The sequence below is a fragment of the Caenorhabditis briggsae genome (genome assembly GCF_000004555.2).
Source record: "Caenorhabditis briggsae complete genome, chrII, whole genome shotgun sequence".
Taxonomy (NCBI): Eukaryota; Metazoa; Nematoda; class Chromadorea; order Rhabditida; family Rhabditidae; genus Caenorhabditis; species Caenorhabditis briggsae.
Window position 1 is genome coordinate 1182704 of NC_013486.2, and position 23977 is coordinate 1206680.

General features: G+C 36.8%; 3 protein-coding genes across 3 annotated transcripts in view; 2 read left to right on the forward strand and 1 right to left on the reverse strand.

Moving 5' to 3' along the window:
* The window catches only part of Cbr-sfxn-1.2, a gene marked incomplete at both ends in the record, with an annotated part of 81266 nt that extends 58940 nt beyond the window's left edge, over positions 1 to 22326 (forward strand). Inside the window, 4 exons of the mRNA XM_002629598.1 lie at positions 15458 to 15543; positions 15965 to 16092; positions 16183 to 16352; positions 22240 to 22326. Coding sequence (XP_002629644.1) covers positions 15458 to 15543; positions 15965 to 16092; positions 16183 to 16352; positions 22240 to 22326 — 471 coding nt within the window. The remainder of the gene's footprint in view (positions 1 to 15457; positions 15544 to 15964; positions 16093 to 16182; positions 16353 to 22239) is intronic.
* Cbr-gcy-1 overlaps positions 1 to 23977 on the forward strand; it is a gene marked incomplete at both ends in the record, with an annotated part of 89932 nt that overhangs the window by 53970 nt on the left and 11985 nt on the right. The gene's annotated exons all lie outside the window — the stretch shown is intronic.
* Positions 126 to 12290, reverse strand: CBG25458 (the record flags this gene model as incomplete). The annotated part of the gene is made up of 17 exons (XM_045241715.1): positions 126 to 574; positions 2550 to 2653; positions 2704 to 2967; positions 3372 to 3515; positions 3670 to 3847; positions 3892 to 4192; positions 4673 to 4699; positions 5414 to 5585; positions 5645 to 6063; positions 6635 to 6773; positions 7770 to 8074; positions 8122 to 8219; positions 8525 to 8677; positions 8952 to 9181; positions 9919 to 10161; positions 11471 to 11601; positions 12201 to 12290. 17 exons carry the CDS (start codon positions 12288 to 12290, stop codon positions 126 to 128), a joined length of 3447 nt encoding a protein of 1148 aa, XP_045097980.1.

Consider the following 23977-nt stretch of genomic DNA (forward strand, 5'->3'; position numbering starts at 1 on the left):
AAAAATAAGAAATGGAAAATTCATATTTTTTTGAAAACTGGGATTCTAAAAATCTAGGATTCTAGCTTCAAAAAATCCTAAATTTCAAATTTCCAAAAATTTTCAGAACCCAAAAATTTCACATTTCAGATTTTTAAACTATCCATCTTATATTGTCTATACAACGGATCATTATTATTCATATGCTGACTTCCAGGCCTCGATCCATGCGAGCTGACACTTCTGACTTCTGGAGACACGCTTCTAGCCTCTGGAGCCCTCGCACCACCTCCCCATCTCTCATTGGTCACTGGTGGAGTACTCCGATTGCTCATACTAACCACATCGACGTCTCCAGCGGCTCCAAGCACCCAAAATGTTTCCATAACTCCTTTTCCTTTAATTATAACTTCTCCCCGGGAATTTGTTTCGTATTGATGGGGATAATGGGTGGTGAGAAGAGAGTGGGCGGCTGCAGAAAGATGAATAAGGGATGCTTTTCCGTTTGATTCCATTCTCGAGGCAGTGTTCACTGTGTCGCCAAATAGACAGTAACGGGGCATTGATAAACCGACCACACCAGCAACACAGGGTCCTGAAAATATTAAAATTCGAGTTACGCTTAAAATTTCTCATATTTTGTCAGTTTACAGCTTTTGGATAGCTAGAAAACTAAAAGAGAAATAAGCGCTTGAAAACTTGCTTTCAGTTTGGGGGGGGGGGGGGGGGGGGTGCGCTTTAAAGGCGCATTTCTCCAAACTACAGTAGCTATAAAAAAACTGCAAACTACCAAAAGAAAGATCATAAGATTGCACATATATCAGTTTTTAAATTTTTTTAATAGCTGCAAAACTAACCGAGATATGCGTCTTTAAAGTTAGGAGAGACGCAGAGAAACGAGAGCGCTCTCGCCTCTCTGCGTCTCCCTGACGGCTTTGAAGGCTATTATCTTGCTCAGTTTTGTAGCTACTCAAAATTTACAAGTTGTACTCTATGTAAAATTTTGTGCTCTACATTTTTGCAATTTACAACTTTTTGATAAGTATTCTAGTTTTTGAGATATGCACCTTTAAAGCCGAGCGTCTCTGCGTTTCTCTTATGGTCGCCGCTTCTCTCCTTTACAACTTTAAAGGCGCATATCTCGAAAACTAGAGAAGCTAGAAAAAAGTTATAAACTAAAAAGTTGTAGAAAATGAATTTTCACACATTTTCCAAGTCTGAAATTTCTCATTGGTCCCAAATTAACTGAGATATGAAAGTTTCAATTTTTTGAAAAAAAATTTCACAATTTTTTTCCATTTTCTTGGATTTCCGGTTCAAAAAATTACACACGAAATTTTGTCAAATTTTCATATTTTTTGGTCTTTCTCAATTTTTTGGTTTCCAGTTCATGAATCAAAAAGATATCCGACAAAAAATGTTATGTTCAAAAAAAATTTTTTTTCGATTGCTCATTTTTGTTTTTCTAGTAAAATATAGTAAATGCGTAGTAAATTTGACATTTTCAGAGAAATCTTACATTTACTATAATTGTTGTTTTTTCTCGAAAAACCAAAAAAATTGGAGAATGTTGAATTTCGAAAAATTGGGATTCCAAGAACAGAATTTTCTTAAATTTGTATTTTCAGAATTTCAAAGTTTTCAAAATTTCAAAACTTTCCAGAATTTCAGAACTTCAGTATTCCTGAATTTCAGAATTTCAGAATCTCAGAATCTCAGAATCTCAGAATCTCAGAATCTCAGAATCCCAGATCTTCAGAATCTCAGAATCTCAGAATCTCAGAATCCCAGAAGCTCAGAATCTCAGAATCTTAGAATCTCAGAATCTCAGAATCTCAGAATCTCAGAATCTCAGAATCTCAGGATCTCAGAATCTCAGAATCTCAGAATCTCAGAATCTCAGAATCTCAGAATCTCAGAATCTCAGAATCTCAGAATTCAACTCTTCAGAATCCCAGATCTTCAGAATCTCAGAATCTCAGAATTTCAGAATCTCAGAATCTCAGAATCTCAGAATGTCAGAATCTCAGAATTTCAGAATCTCAGAATCTCAGAATCTCAGAATCTCGGAATCTCAGAATCTCAGAATCTCAGAATCTCAGAATCTCAGAATCTCAGAATCTCAGAATCTCAGAATCTCAGAATCTCAGAATCTCAGAATCTCAGAATCTCAGAATCTCAGAATCTCAGAATTTCAGAATTTCAGAAGTCCAGCTTTTTCAAAAGAATTTCCTGGAACTTCCAAATTTCGTTAATACTGATGACATATTTCGTCGTAGTGCACAAAAACTACACAAAATTTCTCGTATTTCACATCTTGCACCTTAAAGGATTTGCACGTATTCACTACTTCCCGAAATTAGACATTTTCCGAAAAGAAGCCAAAATCTGTGTCTAGATTTTGCAATTTTATGATGATGATTATACGAAAATTCTATTTGACCTCAAATTTGGGGGGGGGGGGGAGTCAAAATCCAGAATTCCAGATTCTCAGAACTTCAGAATCTTTAAATTCCAGCAATTCTGAATTTCAGAAACATACAAATTTGAAAAACGTCCAAAAATCTTACCACTATTAACACCAATCCTTAATTCGACCTGCTCTCTTGGCAAATGTGGAATTTTGAATTTCCTACAGTACTCCATAAATTGAAGGGACATATCCACGATTTGTCTGAAAATCTCAAATTTCATCAAACGCGCTCTAATGACAAAACAACTCACTTAATATGTGCATAACCATTTCTAGTGGGTAGTCCAGAAACACAAAGATATCCATCACCAATCGATTCGACTTTATAAACGCCGTGCTCTTCGATGATTGTATCAAAATTACTGTACAAATCATTGAGCAAATTCACCACTTGAAACGGTGAACACTTTTGAGATAGTTGTGTGAATTTGACGACATCCGAAAAGAATACGGTCACTGAATCGAATCCCTCCGGTTCGACGGTTTGACCAGCTTTTAGGCGTTCCGCTACTTGTCTGGAATTTTTCTGATTTTCTAGGATTTATGATTAGGAGTTATATGGAAAAAAAAGGAAAGTTATCAGATTAGTTTTATCGCGAGAAATCAGCTTTCTAGGGCTCCTGGGAACTGAGATACCGCTATTTGAAGTTTTGGAGAGACGCAGACTGTTAGACACTCAAAGAGACGCAGACGACGAGACTGCCTGCGTCTCTCACCTAGAAAACTTGGAATGAATGTATCTCAGCTCTTAGTGTAGCTAGAAACTTGGTTCTTTTTCCAATTGATAGCTCAAAACTAATGTTTCAATAGTTCAGTGTCATGTTGTCTGCGTCTCTAGCCTTCAAACCGCAAATGACCCTATCTCAACTTCCAGAAACCCCAGAAACTCGATTTTTGTGGCAAAATGAAGAAATCATACCTTGGCAACATTCTGCTCAACAAAATATCCGCCTTCTTCTTCTCCAATGTCAACTCTTTGGTCCTTTCCTCCACCTCGACTTCCAAAGTAGATGTGTATTCCTCGAGCATGTTGAATACATGATCCATTAGATTCGTTTTTGTTCTGAAAAGTTCGCAGCTCAAAAATCAGATTTCTAGTTCTTCTAGGATCCGAGATACAGGCGTGGTCAGAGACGCAGTGTGTCTCGTTGTCTGCGTCTCTCCAAGTGGCTATATCTCGGCTGCTAGATGAACTAGAAGTTGGGTTTTGTTCCTACTTTGGCATCAAATCTCTCAATTGAACACATATATTTTCAGAATTCGGTCTATCCTCTGGATCCTCAGCCCAACAGTCCTTGACCAATGCAATTAGAGCTGGATTGACGTCAGGCACATCTGTGATGATGTCAGGACGTAGAGGAGATGACCCGCCTTTTTTGACGATGTAGAGAATTTCTGGAATTTTCTTTTTTTCAAAAAAAGATTAAGGGTCTTCTCACCGTCATACGTCTCTTTTCGATCCGCCAAATCCCACGCCTCCTTTTTGGTTAGAATCTCCGAGGCAACGATTGCAAATGAGTACACATCGGCACTCGGATCCATTTGGGATACTGTAAGTGAGCCACGTAGCACTTCTGGCGCAGCCCACATCAAACGCTTCTTGGTTGGGGTGATTTCTTCGAGAAGGTTGTCGGTTCCAAATTCTGCTAGTTTTACTTGCCAGGAGTCATTTACAAGACAGGTGGCCGAGCGGAGGTTCCCATGAAGGCGGAGGAATGATTTGTGAAGGAAGTTGAGACCCTGAAATGTCAGAAAAACATAAAAATTTGAAAAACACTTCGAGACCGTTTTCAGAACTCAAATCAGCCAATTTTAAGCCAAGTTACAACAATGTGAAGTTTGGACTCATGCGTTGCGGTTGCGTAGCGGCTAACTTTGCTCAAAGTGTCTGGAGCACCATGAAACTTGTTGAACACAATTAAATCAACTGATTCAATGAGCACACAAAATTTCAGTTTTCTGGCTCAATTTTGAGCAGAGTTAGGGCTATTCAAAGTTTTGACCTACGCGGCGCGTTCGCGTCGCGGCTGGCTAACTTTGCTTCTGATGGAGGGAATGGAGTGAAATTCAGAGGGTTTATTTGAAACTATTACAGTAGCATACTGTACAAATTGCAAAACTAGGACCACTTGGAAAAAAGTTAGGCAACCGCGCCGCGCATGTCAAAACTTCGAATAGCTGTAACTTGGATTAAAAATGAAGGCGGAGGAACGATTTGGCGAGATAGTTCATGCCCTGGAAAATTTCCTTTGAATTGGTGCCGAAAACCAAGTTCAAAGCGTGGGTACTAGAGACGCAGACAACGAGACTCATTCATTGTCTGCGTCTCTTCAAAGAGCTAGATCTCGGCTCCTAGGAGAGCTAGAAAGTTGATTTTTGGAGCAAGTTGAAGCGCAGACTATGGGAAATTGGAACATTTTCAAGAGAGCCTTTCTACATATTTTTGTGAACTAACATTTTTAGATTCCCCAGTGCTTGGGAACTGAATCAGACCAAAAATCAAGTTTCTATACCATCTGAAAGCCGAGATGCAGCGATTTCAAGTTTCGGAGGATAGAGACGCAGACAAGCAGACACACTGCGTCTCTTTAAAACATCAATTGACTATGTCTCGACTCCTAGATGGTCTAGGAGCCTGGTTTTTTGACTAACTTAAAGGAAATTCTGTGAATTTTATGATTTCAAAAAAAATTTTTTTAAAAAGCAAAACTTTTTCAATATTCGAAAATTTTGCTACTATTTCAAAATTAAAAAAGAAATTTCCCGCTCAAAAAAAAGAGACTTTTACAAGAAAAACCAATATTCTAGGTCATCTAGAAGCCAAGATATTACCGTCAGAATATTTGAAGAGACGCAGACAGTTAGAGTGTCTCGTTGTCTGCGTCTCTCACCTCCGAACTTGAAGCGCCTGTATCTCAGCTTTTAGAAGGCCTAGAAGTTCCATGTTTTCGCGAAACCCACCTCCGCAATATCCTTTATGATACAAAACATGAAAAAGTAATCCATCGAGAAGTTTCCACGAGACAGAATGTCTTGAAGGGATCCTCTGGAACATAGTTTAGTGACCGAGATGAATTGAGATCCGTCAATCGATAATCCGATAAATTTGTTGAGATTCTCATGTTCCAGCTTTCTCAATTTCGCATATTTTTCCATATCCGATTTTGTTAAATTCATATATTGATACTTCACGTTAACACCATATCCTTCTCGTACATCATAACAGTGTAGTTCTCACAAAACTCGCTTCCCGTCGATTGTCTCGAATCGCCGGTAATATTCGATGGCCCCGATTGAATGGACCGTTTGCTGGTCCCCTTTCTTTGTTTCTCTAATTCTCTCAATTTCACATAACTGATCTGCCATTCGGAATTAATTCTCGCCTGCTCGTCACGTCGGTTTTTGAGCATACAGTAGAAGCAGATCAAATTCATGGTGATCATTAAAAGGATAAGACCGGCGCCCACGAAAATCAAAACTCGGTATTGGTCCCAAAATGGAATCGGACAATTTTTCCCTAGAAATCCGCAAAGGGGCGTGGCCAACGGTCTCATATTGTTCCAGAAGTGCCAAACGTCGACAGACTCGTTTTTGTAGTTCAGAGAGATGTACTGAGAAGTGATTTTGGAGATTTGAAGTTTTTTGATATTTTGGATTTCAGAATTTTCGGAAAATTCTGAAATTCTGAATTCCAGAAATTCTGAAATTCTGAAATTCTGAAATTCTGAAATTCAAAAATTCTGTGATTCCAATATTCTAGAATTTTTGGGAATTTTTGGAAATGTTCGAAGTTTTGGAATATTCAGAATTTATGAAAATTTCGAAAGTTCGGAACTTTCGAATTTTTCAAAATTCTGGAATTTTTAAAGATTCAGGATATATCGAAATTCTGGAATTTTTGAAAATTTCGAATTATTAAAACTTTTGGGATTTATGGAATTTTCTGAAATTTTCGAAATTCTGGGATTTTCGAAATTCTCTGAATTTTGGAATTTTCGAGATTCCGAAAATTAATGTTTGAAAAACCAGAATTTCAAAAATTCGAAAATTCCAGAATATCGAAAAATTCGAAACCTAAAAATTACAAATTTTAAAAAATTCTGGAATTTTCGGAACTTTCGGGATTTCAGAGGTTTCAAACTCATTGGATTCTCTAAAAACAAAATTTCTAAAAAATCCTACTGCTACCGTAGTTCCATTGTTGAAGGTGAGATTCATCAGTGAGATTTGCTCATAATTCTCATCCAATCCATATACTTGATAAAGTGGCATTCGAGATAAATTGGCATTTATGGAAACAAGTCCGGTGAGTCCTGAAAAACTTTATATCTTCAGATTCCTCTAATTTTCAGCGTCGATCTGCTGGTAAAATCAAGTTTCTAGACCGCCTGGGAGCCGAGATACAAGCGTTTGAAGTTTTAAGAGACGCAGACAACGACACACTCTGACTGTCTGCGTCTCTTCAAACTTCAAAAAGATGTATCTCGCGTTCTAGAAGAGCTAGAAAAGTGATTTTAACAGAGAATTAAAGGAAATTAAATGAGTTTTGAGGAAATCAGAAAAAGCCTGGAATTGGTCTAAAAATCAACGTCTGGGAGCGGAGATACAGTTATTCAGAGTTTCGGAGGCCAGATACGCAGACAACGAAATTCTCTGACTGTCTGCGTCTTTTGAAACTTTGAACAGCTATATCTCGCGCCGAAGAAGAGCTAGAAACTTGCTTCTTTTTGGATTTTGTGTATTTCTAGATTTTCTATCTCTTTAGCTTCAAATTGGTCCAAAAAATCAATACTAGCGAGACTGAGCTGATTTAGAAGTAAATTTTTACTTTTTTTGGATTTTCGAATTTCTGTACAGGCGCTTCAAGTTCGGAGGTGAGAGACGCAGACAACGAGACACTCTAACTGTCTGCGTCTCTTCTAAACTTCAAACAGCAATATCTCGGCTTCTAGAAGAACTAGAACCGGTATTTTTTTTCGAAAAATCAGAGAGGGAAAGATAAGAAATTCGGAAATTTGAAAACTATTCAGAATTCATAATCCTCAAGCAATATTTGGAGAATTTTTATTGAAATTCCGCTCTCATCATAAAACATACAAATTTTGCTCTCCTTCAGTTTAAAAACCAGGTTTTTAGGCCACCTAGGAGCCGAGATACAGCCGTTCGAAGTTTTGAAGAGATGCAGACGACGAGAAACGCTGCGTCTCTTACTTCAACAGGAGACGCAGACATTGAAGTTTCTAATCGCCGTATCTCGGCTCCTAGGATAGCTAGAAACTTTATTTTTTCACCAATTGTCGTGGCCTAACTTTTCAACTTTTTAGACCACAAAATTTCCAAATTTCCAAACATCTCACCATCAAACGAAGTCACCAAGTTCGGTATGAACTTTCCCATATCATCATAAACTGCAGAACTCGTCGAATTCAACCTCGTCAAGCCGATTCCATATAAATAGAAGACGTCAAACAGATGACGTGCGTATGCTCCCATTCCAGAAGCCGTGGCGTTTGTGCATTCAAGAGTTGCACAGGATATTGGTGGCGATCGGGTGTAGCTGACCATGTTTTTTTGCATGTATTGGAGATAGGCCTTGTCTTTGACGTCACTGCTGAGGTCCACCTGAGATCCAGAAATCAGAAAAAACGAAAATTTCCAAAAATGCTTACCACTAGCATATTAGTTGCTCCTTGTTTCGCCAAAGGCTCCAAACCATCGCTAACATTTGAAAATGCTTCCCAGACGGGTGTCAAGCCGGATTCTTTGACTGAAAGGTATACATTATTATGTAAAATTTTATGTTCTAAATTTTTTCAATTTACAAGATTTCTCTAGCTGTCCTGGTTTTTGAGATATGCGCCTTTAAAGCCGATGAGGGAGACGCAGAGAAGCGAGAGCGCTGTCGTTTCTCTCTCTCTACTGCAACTTGAAAGGCGCATATTTTGCTTAGTTTTGCAGTAATCAAAAAGTTTTTAACTGATAAAATGTGTAAAATTTTATGCTCTACATTTTTGTAGTTAAACACTTTTTTCTAGCTATTCTAGTTTTTGAGGCATGCGCCTTTAAACTTACAAGTGGTTTTTCCCACAAACGTCTGCACACCAAATCCGATACTTCTCATGGAGAGCATCACATGAACATATTCCGGATTGTCCAAACCCAACTGAGCCGTTCGAATCATATAATCTCGTTTCTCTCCGCCCAATTGTGCACACCAGAGGACAACTGTAACAAATTGAAATGTGGCCTAGAAAAAAGGAGATTAAAAACTAGGTCAGACGGAAAAATACTGAAAGTTCTAGGCCGCCTGGGAGCCGAGATACAGCGCTATGAAATTTGGAGAGACGCTGACAGTTAGAGTGTCTCGTTGTCTGCGTCTCTAACTTCCTAAACTTTGAACGACTATATCTTGGGTTCTAGAATCGCTAGAAACGTTATTTTTTCACCAAATGAAAATTGTATGTCGTGGCCTAACTTTTCCTAGGCCACTTTTACTCACTTCTCACTCGACTCTTCAACGAATTCATCACCGCGTTTGATGTCTCGTTATCAGCAACGTCTAGTTCGGCTTTCAACACAACTTGAACCGAATATAAGGTGGCATCATTTAAAGCCGCTTCCACATCGTTCATCACTCCATGACAGTAATCGATATCCGATTTGTAGTACAGTAGAGCGACTTTGTCCCATTTGTAGGTTTCTAGAAGTCGATTGGTCGCGTAGCCGAGACTGCAAGATAAGTTTCATTCCAAAAATTGATTTTCTATGTCAACGATGAACCGAGATACGGTCTTTTGAAGTTTAGAGAGACGCGTTTTGTTAGAGTGCCTCGTCGTCTGCGTCTCTAGTACACAAACTCTAAATGATTGTATCTCAGGTTCTAGAGAAGGTAGAAACTTGATTTTTGTACCAAATAGAAGATCGTGAAGTCAGTAACAGAATGTTTAAAACGATTAAGATACTAGCTCTTCTAGGATCCGAGATACGCCCTTTCAAATATTTGGAGACGCAGACAACGAGACGTCTCTCGCGAACTAAATTTTTTGTTATTCTCAAAATACACGAAATATCCTTCAATTGTATGTGAAACAGCACTTTTCTATCTCATCTGGAACGTGAGATACAGTCTTTTGAAGTGTGCACGGTGAGAGACGGAGACGACGAGGCACCCTGTTTCTCTGCGTCTCTTTAAAACTGCAATCGTTTGTATCTCGGCTCCCAGAAATTCTAGAGACTTGATTTAAGTGCCAAATTAAAGCTCAGAAAGCGAGAAACAGAGTTTCAAAGAAATAAACTTTCCAGTTATCTCAGGAGCTGAGGTATTATCATTTGAAGAAACGAAGCCAACGAAAACTGTCTGCGTCTCTTCAAAAGGCGCTATCTCAACTCCCAGGCGCTTTAGATACTTGGTTGTTGTTGCAAAATTATCGTTGACAACCCAGAAATTCGAACATCTAAGAACTTACGTTTGCGAAGTCGGCAACACTGTCACCAAATACGGGAATCGCGTCATATCAGCCAAATCGCTTTGACTAACAAATCCCCACCCTAACACAGGCTTTTTGTAAAGGGTCCCAAGGGTGGCCATGGATCTTAAAGCTTCGGAACACGGTGGTCCAATTATGACGTCTACACTGATGTTCTGCATGAAGTAGAGTCCTGCACGGATGGTACTGGCAAGATCACATTCTGTGTATTCTACGTGATATCTGCAAATTTGGGATTTATAGAGATATATTAAGGGGCTCTGGAATTTTGGGATTTCCTGAATTTCAAAAAAAGTCAAACGTTTCTGATTTGGTCCGAATGAAACATTCGTTCCGAAAATTAGAATAAAATCTGAAAGTGAAACCAAAAAAATTATTTCTCTGCTCATAAAACATTTGTTCTGATTTTCCAAAATTTCAGATTAGAAGAAGACTTTTTTTCAAGAAAAAATCACGAATTTTTTTAAATCAAAAGATCAATAATTGTGATCTTTTTGTTCTGAAATTTCAGAAATGGCTCATGATTCCTTGAAAATTTTCGAAATTTTTACGGGGAGTTCTGAATTCGTCAATTTTGAAATCTTTATTTCTTTGAACTTTCCGTGATTTGGAAAGTTGCGATTTTTACTTCATAATGTCTGAAACTCCATAAAATCTGATTTTCTAGAATTTTTTTTCTCTGAGATTTTCAGATAACAGTCTTCTATAAAATGTAGAATTTTGAGAATTCTAGAAATTACTATCCAGAACAATTTCAATATTTTAAGGATTCTTTGTATTATTCGAAATTTCCATATTTTCCCTATTAGTCATTTTTGTCCCTTAAATTCGAAGATCACTGAATCCGGAAAAATAACAAAACTTGCGTAGAAAAATATTCGAAAAAAATGTGATAAGGATTAAAATTCTGAAATCATTACTAATAACATTCACCAGATTCTGTATGTGCGTGTGTAGGTAGCGCACCTTATCACCCATTCAAAGTTAACCGATCAAGCTGAAACCTTGACAGATAGATCAGAATTGTGTCTTAGTTGATGCCCGAACTTTTGGTTTTTCGAAATTTTGATTTTGAAGTCTTCTGGAGACGTTCCTTGGTTTCACCTCAAAAAAGGGTGGTGGGCAGAAAGGGCGATGGTGGAGGGCGACCAGAAGCCAGGAGGTTTAGCCCCGAAGGGGCCTAAACCGACTGGTTATTATTCATGAAAAAAAGTGAACATTTAAGTACACAATAGTTTGGAATTTCTATAATTTTAGATTTGAAAAAATGCAATTTTGAAAAGCCGTTTTTTTTACTTTTTTCGTTTCATAAAAATTGGGGAAAAAACAGAAAATTCAAAAATTCCAAGAATTTCAAATACCGTAAAACCTGTATTAGAAGGGCATAATAGAAGGGTCCCTCTAATAGAAGGGCCATCCGAGAGGGGTTTGAAAAAAGGAACAATAGAAAGGCAGGCCCTTCTAATACAGGTTTTACGGTATTAAGGAAAACCGAAACATCAAAAAACCCAAAATAAAAATATGCACTCACTCAAAATCGAAATTCCCAACGAATCCATTTTTTCGTAAATATTCTTCTGCTAGTGGAAGAGCACCACCACAAATATTGAATCCAATTGAAGTGGCTTGAGTTTTTTGAGCAGCTGCAATTCCCACTTTTATCTGAAAATTTTGAAATTCTGAAAATTCTGAAAATCCGATTTTTTTTGAACAAAAAAATCGGAAAGTTTGGAATTCGAGAAAAGCTGGAATTCAAGATGATTCTGAAAATTTTTGTGCAAAAATCTTTAACTCGAAGTTCACCAAACATCAGGAAATATGAAATTTGAAAAGATCTGAAAATCGAAGAATCCGAAAGATCTGAAAAACTGAAAATTTCAAACATTCCAGGAATTTCAAAAATCTCTAAAAAGTCTGAAATTCCAGAGAATCCTAAATTCCTAAAATTAGAAATCTCCGAAATTTCAAAAATTCAAAAAAAATTAGGAAATTCAGAAATTCAGAAATTCAGAAATTCAGAAATTCAGAAATTCAGAAATTCAGAAATTCAGAAATTCAGAAATTCAGAAATTCAGAAATTCAGAAATTCAGAAATTCAGAAATTCAGAAATTCAGAAATTCAGAAATTCAGAAATTCAGAAATTCAGAAATTCAGAAATTCAGAAATTCAGAAATTCAGAAATTCCAAACTTTCGGAAAATCAAAAAAATCTAAAAAATTCGAAAATCAGAAATTTCAAAATTAAAAAAAAAACCACTTACCACAGTTTTTGGAGTCGTCGCCGTCAAATTTTGAGCATCTGTCCCATAATTCCAAAAACCGAAAACCCAAAATATCCAAAATTTATCCATTTTTCTTATCTGAAAAAAGTAATTTCAGATTTTCAGAGAATTCAAGCCAAAAAAATCGGAAAATGGGGGCGATAGCTGAACTAGCCGAAAATTTTATTATAAAAAATGCGGAAAAAAAATTTCGAAACCTTAAAATCTTCAAATTTTCCGGCTTCGCCTGTTCCGACGATGACGTGGCTTCTCTTCCTGTTTGAATTTTTGTTTTTCACAATTTTTTGAATTCTGCGCGAATCAAAAGTACATATATTCAAGTCCCATGATTTCGGATGATTCATTTTTAAGGCATTTTTTTCCTGCGTCATTCATTCCTTCATTGTTTTCCTGTCTGGAACAAAACAACAGGTTTCCTAGAGAAACTAGAAATTCAAAACTCAGATTTTTGAATCCTCTCTAGACCCACAATTTTGATTATTGTTAAATCAAGAATTGTTGTTAGTTTCGCTTTGAAAACCTTCAAAATATGAGAAAAATATCCTTTCATTCTGTTCAAAAACCAGATTCTTTGACCGCCTGAGAGCCGAGATACAGCCGTTTGAAGTTGTGGAGGCTAGAGACGCAGACGACGAGACACACTGCGTAAAATTATGAAATTTCAAAAATTCGAAAAATTGCATTTAGTATCAGAAAATACACTAAATATTCTTTAATCCGGTCTGAAAATCATCTTTCTACGCCGCCTGAGAGCCGAGATACAGCTGTTTGAAGTTTTGGAGGTTAGAGACGCAGTATGTCTCGTCCGGTGAGTCCTGAAAAACTTTATATCTTCAGATTCCTATAATTTTCAGCGTCGATCTGCTGGTAAAATCAAGTTTCTAGACCGCCTGGGAGCCGAGATACAAGCGTTTGAAATTTTAAGAGACGCAGACAACGACACACTCTGACTGTCTGCGTCTCTTCGAACTTCAAAAAGATGTATCTCGCGTTCTAGAAGAGCTAGAAAAGTGATTTTAACAGAGAATTAAAGGAAATTAAATGAGTTTTGAGGAAATCAGAAAAAGCCTGGAATTGGTCTAAAAATCAAAATCCTAGGACGTCTGGGAGCGGAGATACAGTCATTCAGAGTTTCGGAGGCCAGATACGCAGACAACGAAATTCTCTGACTGTCTGCGTCTTTTCAAACTTTGAACAGCTATATCTCGCGCCGAAGAAGAGCTAGAAACTTGCTTCTTTTTGGATTTTGTGTATTTCTAGATTTTCTATCTCTTTAGCTTCAAATTGGTCCAAAAAATCAATACTAGCGAGACTGAGCTGATTTAGAAGTAAATTTTTACTTTTTTTGGATTTTCGAATTTCTGTAATTCAGGAATCATTTTATGACAAAAATCGAATTCTCAGCACTTCTAGAACCCGAGATATGATCATTCAAAGTCTGGAAGGTGAGAACCACATACGGCGAGATACTCTAACTGTCTGCGTCTCTTCTGAGCTTCAAACGGCTGTATCTCGGTTCCCAGAAGACCTAGATAGCTGATTTTTTGACTGAATAAGAGTACTTGAAGTTAAAAAGAGACGCAGACAGTTAGAGTGTCTCGTCGTCTAGCCTCCCGAACTTCAAATGGCTATATCTGCGCTTCTAGAGAGACCAAAAAGTGTAGAATCTTTTCTAGATTTCAGAAATTTAATGCTTCCCTATTTTTCTGTGAATTATTCTCCGAAAATTCGAATTTCTCCATTTTCCTGAAAAATGTCTTCTTATTGAAATCGCTTTTCTGTATGAAAAATGAATAGTGCGAGCCCCAATTTTTTCAGAATTTCTTTTTTTTTGATGTCAAGCCAGATTTCCACATAAATCCTAAAATTTCCATTATTTTGAACAATTGAAAAATGAGTAATCTGGTTGTAAACCAAAAAATCCTTCCGGATATATCGAAACTCAAATGGGACCAATCCACGTATTCAGGTACACGGTGGCCTAACTTTTCTCGGAACTTCTAGGCCACCAAACTCAAGTTCGCGTTTTCTGTATCAATTAAGTGCACATAATACTGATAATTCTACCACTTTCTATATGGCCTAACTTTCCCCCAGTCCTACGTTTTCTAGGCCGCGCCAAGCACTTCTTCTCCTCTACCAACCCTATTACCCTCTTCTCTTCGGCTGCTCAACAGGAAACATGTCGAGAAATTGTGACTAATTATCGGAAAGGGATAATTAGTGATCAATTAACAGTCAACGAGTTATGGAGAGCCAAAGCCTTGTACGATGCCACGTATCATCCGGATTCCGGAGAGAAAATGTTCTTTTTGGGACGGATGAGTGCTCAGGTGAGCATATGTTCTAGAAAATCACTTAATTCCCCCTGATTCTGTTTAAAAACCAACTCTCTAACTCATCTAGGAGCTGAGATATAACCTTTTAAAGTTTGGAGAGACGCAGACAACGAGACACACTGCGTCTCTGACTCTAGCTGTCTGCGTCTCTTTGAAATTTCAAACGACTGTAACTCGGCTTCCAGGCATGCTAGAAAGCTGGTTTTTGAACTTAACTAAAGGGCTTTTTCTCTTTTCTATGACTGGCATCAAACATCTTCTATTTTCAGATGCCCGGCAACATGGTGATCACTGGAATACTCCTGAGTCTCTACCGTACCTTTCCTGGCGTGGTATTCTCTCACTGGATCAACCAGTCTTTCAACGCTGTTGTCAATTATACGAATCGTAGTGGAAATGCCAAAACAACCAATGAGCGACTTTTTGCTTCGTATTGCTGTGCGACTGGTGGAGCAATGACAGCCGCGTTGGGATTGAATAAATTGGTTAAGGTGGGTCTACTTCTAAGGCGCATATCTCAAAAACTAGAATGGCTAAATAAGAAATTTAAATCATAAAATTGTAGAAAATAGAATTTTACACATTTTAGTAGTTGTAAAAATTTGGATAGCTCTAAAACTAAGTAAGATATGAGCCTTTGAAGATTTAGGAGACGCAGAGAACTTTAAAGGCACATATCTCGCTTAGTTTGAAATTTATCTAAAATATTAAAAAATCGAAAATGTGTAAAATGTTATAATCTACATTTTTGTAGTTTACTATTATTTGATAGATATCTTAGTTTTTGAGATATGCGCCTTTAAAGGTCTTTGGGATAATTCAATGCTTCTTTGTCTATTGTTTTTCCCCTCCACCTTGTCACTGGGGCGGAGCTTCCCAGAAACCAAAATTTTTCAGAACAACCATGGACTAGCTGCTCGTTTAGTCCCATTCGCGGCCATTGCTCTGGCCAACGCAATCAATATTCCAATGATGAGAAGCAAGTAAGTCCCTATTGACTTTAAAGGCGCATATCTCAAAAACTAGGTTAGCTGTTGAAAAGTGACAAACTGCAAAAATGTAGAACATTAAATACTACACTTTTTCTTTTTTGAATCTTTTGAATAGCTTCAAAACCAAGCGAGATATGCGTCTTTGAAGTCAAGGGAGACGCAGAGATGTGAGAGCGCTCTCTCTCTTCTCCGCGTCTCCTTGCCGGCTTTAAAGGCGCATATCCAGCTTAGTTTTGAAGCTATGGAAAAAATTCAAAAAAGGAAACATGTAAAATTTTATGTTCTACATTTTATCAGTATGCAACTTTTTCATAGCTGCTCTAGTTTTTGAGATAAGCGTATTTAAAGAAAAAAGAAACCCAGAGAAACTAAAGTGTTCAATAGAGCGCATTTTCTGCCTCTAAAATTTCAGTGAGATCACCGATGGAATGGAATTGAAGGATGAAAACGATAATTTGGTTGGAAGATCTAGAAAAATGGCAGTTCTATCAATTGCTCAAGTTACGATGAGTCGAATTGCTATGGCTATGCCGTATATGGGTAAGATGGGCGGCTTAGAGTCCCATAGGTGGCTTAGAAAACCAATTTTTTTCAAATTTCGTTTTCTAGGCCACTATCAATTTTTTTCAGTAATGACACCAATTATCATGAACCGTATCACTCGAACTGCCTACTACCGTACCCGCCTGTGGATGCAAAAATATTCAGAAATTCCGATTCAAACCGTTTTGGCGGGAATCGGACTCTATTTTACGACACCACTTTGCTGTGCACTTTTCCCACAAAAATCGGCAATTGAGGTAAGACAATTTTGAACTACTGTAGTTTTTCGAAATTTCGAATTTTTTGAAAATTTGAATTTTTGTAGTGTTGGAAATTTGAAAATGTCTGATTTTGAGATTCTGAGATTCTAAGGTTTTGAGATTCTGAGATTCTGAGGTTCTGAGATTCTAAGGTTTTGAGATTCTGAGATTCTGAGGTTCTGAGATTCTGAGATTCTAAGGTTTTGAGATTCTGAGATTCTGAGGTTCTGAGATTCTGAGATTCTGAGATTCTGAGATTCTGAAATTCTGAGATTCTGAAATTCTGAGATTCTGAGATTCTGAGATTCTGAGATTCTGAGATTCTGAGATTCTGAAATTCTGAGATTCTGAAATTCTGAGATTCTGAGATTCTGAGATTCTGAGATTCTGAGATTCTGAGATTCTGAAATTCTGAGATTCTGAAATTCTAAGATTCTGAGATTCTGAGATTCTGAGATTCTGAGATTCGGAGATTCTGAAATTCTGAAATTCTGAGATTCTGAGATTCTGAAATTCTGAGATTCTGAAATTCTAAGATTCTTAAATTCTGAGATTCTGAGATTCTGAGATTCTGAGATCCTGAGATTCTGAGATTCTGAGATTCTGAAATTCTGAGATTCTGAGATTCTGAGATTCTGAGATTCTGAGATTCTGAGATTCTGAAATTCTGAGATTCTGAAATTCTAAGATTCTGAGATTCTGAGATTCTGAGATTCTGAGATTCGGAGATTCTGAAATTCTGAAATTCTGAGATTCTGAGATTCTGAAATTCTGAGATTCTGAAATTCTAAGATTCTTAAATTCTGAGATTCTGAGATTCTGAGATTCTGAGATCCTGAGATTCTGAGATTCTGAGGTTCTGAGATTCTGAGATTCTGAGATTCTGAGATTTTGAGATTATGAAATACTGAAATTCTGAAATCCTGACATTCTGAGATTCTGACATTTCGAAGTTATCGGAATTTTTCGATAATTTGAAAATTATAGAATTTTCGGAATGTTCGGGATTTCTGTATTTTTCTAAAATTTCTGGAACTTTTGGAATTTTTCAGATTCCTCGGAATCTCTGAAACTTTCGTAATTTTAAAGCTCTGGAATTTTAGAATTTTCTGATTTTTTCTCGAGACTTTCACATTCTTCAAAAATTTTGAATATAGAATTTTTTTTTCGAAATATCTTTTTCGAAAATTTTGGTTATTCTGATATGTCGGGATATCAATTTTTCAAAAAATCCAAAAAATTGAAAATTCCAAAAATTCAAGATTCAAGAATTAAAAATCAAAATATATCTGAAATCTAAAATTCTGAAATTGCAAACACACAATTTCGAAATTTGATCAAATTCAGAATCCCGGAATAAATAATAGAGATTCTGAAATTCTGAAATTCTGAGATTCTGAGATTCTGAAATTCTGAGATTCGGAGATTCTGAAATTCTGAAATTCTGAGATTCTGAGATTCTGAAATTCTGAGATTCTGAAATTCTAAGATTCTTAGATTCTGAGATTCTGAGATTCTGAGATTCTGAGATCCTGAGATTCTGAGATTCTGAGGTTCTGAGATTCTGAGATTCTGAAATTCTGAGATTCTGAGATTCTGAAATTCTGAAATTCTGAGATTCTGAGATTCTGAAATTCTGAGATTCTGAAATTCAAAGATTCTGAGACTGAGGTTTTGAGATTCAGAGATTCTGAAATTCTAAGATTCTGAGATTCTGAGATTCTGAGATTCGGAGATTCTGAGACTGAGGTTCTGAAATTCTGAGATTTTGAGATTCTGAAATTCTGAGATTCTGAAATTCTGAGATTTTGAGATTCTGAAATTCTGAGATTCTGAAATTCTGAGATTTTGAGGTTCTGAAATTCTGAGATTCTGAAATTCTGAGATTTTGAGATTCTGAGATTCTTAGATTCTGAGATTCGGAGATTCTGAGATTCGGAGATTATGAAATTCTGGGATTCTGAAATTCTGAAATTCTGAGATTTTGAGATTCTGATATTCGGAATCTCAGACTTTTCGAAAAAATATCAATTTTCAAAAAAATTTTAAATTTCAGGTCTCAAAACTTGAGAAAAACCTCCAATTGGATATTTCAAAGCTTCCAAATCCTCCGAAAATCGTTTTCTATAACAAAGGACTTTAGAAAAATCTACGTGGAATCATGAAAAAGCAGAAAACTTTTTTTTCGGTAGAAAATTTAAATAAAGTTCATTTTTTATTCGAAAACTTTGAAATTTCCTCATTTTCTTCTGGGGAAAATTATAAAATAGCACCAAAAAACCGAAGAGAAACACAAATGAATGATCTTGTCATCAATCTCAAAACGAAACCGGACATTTCGAAACCACAATGGGACCAACGGACGTATTATGGTGAATTCGAAAATTCCCGAAAATTCTGGAATTCTGATGTTTTTAAATTCTGAAATTCTGAGATTCTGATATTTTGAGATCATGAAATTCTGAGAATCTGAAATTCTGAAATACTGAAATTCTGAAGTTCTGAAATGCTGAAATTCTGAAATTCCGAAATTCCGAAATTTCAGAAATTTCAGAAATTCAGAAATTCAGAAGTTTTGAGATCCTGAGATTTTGAGATTCTGAGATTCTGAGATTCTGAAGTTTTGAGATTCTGAGATTCTGGGAATTCTAAAATTCTGAAAATCTGAAACTCTGAGATTCTGGAAATCCCAAAATTCTGAAATTCTGAGATTCTGAAATTCGGAGATTCTGAAGTTTTGCGATTCTGAGATTCTGGGAATCCCAAAATTCTGAAAATCTGAAATTCCGAAATTTCAGAAATTCAGAAATTCAGAAGTTTTGAGATCCTGATATTTTGAGATTCTGAGATTCTGAAATTCTGAAATTCTGAAATTCTGAAATGCTGAGATTCTGAGATTTACGAAAATCTAGGCCTTCTAAAATTTTCCAGGCCGCGTCCGCCACTTCTTCACACTAACCAACCCTCTGACCCTCTTCTCATCCGAAACTCGTCAGGAAAAATGTCGAGAAATTGTGACTAATTATCGGAAAGGGATAATTAGTGATCAATTAACAGTCAACGAGTTATGGAGAGCTAAAGCCTTGTACGATGCCACGTATCATCCGGATTCTGGAGAGAAAATGTTCTTTTTGGGACGGATGAGTGCTCAGGTAGGCACTTATTATTAAAATATATGAAACTTCCTTTGATTCTATGAAAGAATCACTTTTCTAGCTTATCTAGAACTCGAGATATAGGTTTTTGAAGTTCGGAGAGACGCAGACGACGAGACACACTGTGTCTCTAGACACTCTAACTGTCTGCGTCTCTTCAAAACTTCAAATTGCTGTAACTCGGCTTCTAGACGCCCTAGAAAGCTGGTTTTTGAACTGAATCAAAGGAAATTTTCTATATTTTATGACTGACATTAAAAAGAGACATAATAAAATTTAAAAAAAATTCCAGATGCCCGGCAACATGTTGATCAACGGAATGCTCCTCAGTCTCTACCGTACCTTTCCTGGCGTGGTATTCTCTCACTGGATCAATCAATCATTTAACGCTGTCGTCAATTATACAAATCGTAGTGGAAATGTAAAAACTTCCAATGAACGACTCCTTCTTTCATATCTTTGTGCAACGGGAGGAGCCATGTCCGCCGCGTTGGCACTTAATGCGATGGTTAAGGTAAGAAATTTGGAAGATGATACAAAAACGTTTAATGTCATCTTGTAGGAAATTTAAGAGCTATCTTTTTATAGTTGACAGTTTTTTGATAGCTCTCTCAGTTTTTGAGATATGCGCCTTTAAAGTGAAGAAGAAGGTAACGAGGACGCCTTCAACTTTAAATGTTCATATTTCGCTTAGTGTTGCAGATATCAAATATTTTGAAAAACAAAAATTGTGTAAAATTTTGATATCTGCATTTTGATAGTTAATACAATTTCCTAGAATTTCTACTTCTCGAGTTATATTGGTTTTTCCAGAACAAGAACAGTGTAGCCGCTCGTCTCGTCCCATTTGCCGCAGTGGCAATGGCCAATTGTATCAATATTCCAATGATTCGGAGCAAGTGAGTTTAAAATTTGCAAACTTCACAAAATTTAAAATATTTTACTAATTTACCAAATTTTGATAGCTCAAAAAATAGCGGAGATGTGGAAGGTCAAAGTTTTTTCGCCTTCAAAATTGGGTCCTCTAAATTGAAAGGCGCATATCTCAAAAACTTGGAAAGCTATCAAAAAGTTGAAAACTACAAAAATTTTGAATATAAAATTTTGAATATTTTGTCAGTTGGCATTTTTTTGTTATCTTTGAAGCTGAGCGAGATATACTTTGAAGCAACAACGCGCTCTCGCTTCACTGCGTATCCCTCTCGGGTTTAAAGGCGCATATCTCGAAAACTTGGAAAGCTATCAAAAAGTTGAAAACTACAAAAAAGTAGGATATAAAACTTTAAACATTTTAATATTTTTCAAAATTGCGACAGCCCTCACCAAATTCTCAATAGAGCGCATTTTGCAGCGAAGTCACTGAAGGCCTCGAGTTGCGTGATGAAAGAGGAGAACTCGTTGGAAGGTCTCGGAAAATGGCTGTTCTCTCGATTGCTCAGGTTACGATGAGCCGGATTTTCATGGCTATGCCGGATATGGGTGAGTCACTGTGGCCTAGAATCCTGAATTTCTAGGCCATGGCCTAGAAAACCAAATTTGAGTTTTCTATGTCATAAGGATCCCTTGAACGTTTGATTTTGAGACTTTTCGTGTTTTTGATTGTGTCCTAAATTTTAGGGTTTCCATATTTTTCAAAAAAAAAAAAACAAAAAGTGTAAAAATCCTAAATGTTTGATCTCGGAAATGTCAGGCTTCATTATTCTAGTACAAACCGAGGTGGCCTAGAAAACCAAATTTGGGTTTTTAGGCCAGACCAAGAAAATAAAACTCTGAAATTCTTGAATTCTGAAATTCTGAAATTCTTGAATTCTGAAATTCTGAAATTCTGAGATTCTGGAAATTCCAAAATTCTGAAAATCTGAAATTCAGAAATTCAGAAGTTTTGAGATCCTGAGATTTTGAGATTCTGAGATTCTGAGATTTTGGAAATTCTAAAATTCTGAAATTCTGAGATTCTGAGATTCTTGAAGTTTTGAGATTTTGAGATTCTGCGATTCTGAAATTCTGAAATTTGGAAATTCTGAAATTCGGAAATTAAAAAATTGAAAATTTCCGAAAATTTCGAAAAATTAAAAATTTTCAAAAATCCCAAAACATGGCCTAGAAAAACAGAATTTGGAATTCTAGGCCATGTGTCGGATTCTAGGCCGGCCTTCGTTTTAGGTCAATTGTTGTGTTTTAGGTTACTAGTCGGATCCTATGCTATCATTTTTGTTTTTGATTATTAAAAGATCTTGGATGTCTTGAAGCCCGACAGTCGATGTAGAAAACAAAATGGCCTAGATTTTGGATTCCTAGGCCACTTGTCGGATCCTAGGCCCAGCTTTCATGTTAGGTCATAGCTCGGTTTCTAGTTTATGTGTCGGATCCAAATAACTAGGATTCCAACACATGGCCTAGGAAACCAAATTTGGATCCCTAGGCCAGGTGTCGGATCCTAGGCCCCCATTCTAAACATCGAGTTTTATTTTCAGTAATGACACCAATCATCATGAATCGCATCACGCGAACTGCCTACTACCGTACCCGTCCATGGATGAAAAAATATTCAGAATACCCGATTCAGACGATGTTGGCCGGAATGGCTCTGTTTTTCACGCACCCCGTATGTGTTGTGCACTTTTTCCACAAAAAACTGCTGTAGAGGTAAAATTTTTTAATTTCAAAAAAAAAAAAATTTTTTTTGAATTTTTAAAAAAATTACAAAATTCAGAATACTTTTTTTTCAGGTCACGAAACTGGAACCCGCTTCTCAGAATGAGATTTTCTCTCGTGCCGATGCTCCAGAAGTGGTTTTCTACAACAAGGGATTATGAGAAGAAGTCTGGAAATTTGGAGAACTGAAATTTATCTGAAAATCTGAAAATCTGAAAATCTAAAGATCTCAATAAATTTCTTTCCGTTTTTTTCTTCTTTTTTTGGAGAAATTACGTATACAAAAAAAAAGAATACGTAAAAAGGAGGATTCCTTTCTTTTTCAAGGATTTCTGGGAAGAACCAGGAAGAAGCTGAAAATTTGGGAAATTTCGGAGATTCCCAAAACACAGAACACACAAATTTTCATTTCCAGTCGTCATTTTTGTCTGGAATTCCAGAAAAATGAAAGTTCTGGAATTTTTCATACTACTATTATTTTCTTCTGCGAATACTCAAAATTCGACCACGAATTTTGAGTATTCTGTGTATTCGTCGAATTCGACGAATTCTGGGAATAATTCAACGAATCGAAAAATTGTAAGTTTTTCGAATTTTTTGGAATTTTCAGATCTTTCTGAATTAGAAAAAAAAACGTTCAAAATTCCAAAAAAATTCAAAAAAAAATCCAAATACTCAAAATTTCGGCACCGCGACACTTTGAAACCGGTCATTTCGAAACCAGTCAGTTCGAAACCGTGACACTTCGAAACAATGTGACACTTCGAAACCGAGACACTTCGAAACCGCGACACTTCGAAACTATGTGACACTTCGAAACCAGACATTTCGAAACCGGTCATTTCGAAACCGGTCATTTCGAAACTAGTCAGTTCGAAACTATGTGACACTTCGAAACCAGACATTTCGAAACCGGTCATTTCGAAACCGGTAATTTCGAAACTAGTCAGTTCGAAACTATGTGACACTTCGAAACCAGACATTTCGAAACCGGTCATTTCGAAACCGCGACACTTCGAAACCGTTTATTTTGAAACCAGTCAGTTTAAAACCAGTAATTTCGAAACCAGCAATTTCGAAACCTAGACACTTCGAAACCGCGACACTTCGAAACTATGTGACACTTCGAAACCAGAAATTTTGAAACCAATCACTTCGAAACCGCGACGTTTCGAAACTGGTAATTTCGAAACTGCGTGACACTTCGAAACCGGTCACTTCGAAAACGAAAAACGACTCGTTTCGAAATGACCGGTTACGAAGTGTCGCGGTTTCGACACGACGCGGAGCCGAAATTTCAAGAAAACTTTAAAAAAAAATAATTCATTAATTTTTCGGAAGTTTTAGGATTTTCGATTTACGATTTTTCTGTGATTCCTGAATTTTTCGGAATTTCAGAATTTTTAGAGTCACAGGAAACTCTGAAAATCCAATACTTTTTCAGATAAAAATCGGAATCGCTGCCGCCGAGACCAATCAAACCGGCTCTGTTGGTTGGTCGGTGTGTGGTGGTGCCGTCCCGTTAGCAATTGAACGTCTCCGCCAATTCGGATTTGTGGAAAACTTTGATTTTGAGTATGTCTACCGGAAAATGGAAAATATTTCACATTAATTGGTGAAAACATCAAGTTTCAAGGTCTTCTAGGAGCTGAGATATGGTCATTTGAAGTTTTGGCGATCTAGCTGTCTGCGTCTCTCTTGTCAGGCGCGAGAGACGCAGCGTGTCTCGTTATCTGCGTCTCTTCAAACTTCAAACTGCTATAACTCGGCTCCCAGACGACCTAGAAGCCTCATTTCTTTTCCAATCGTTAG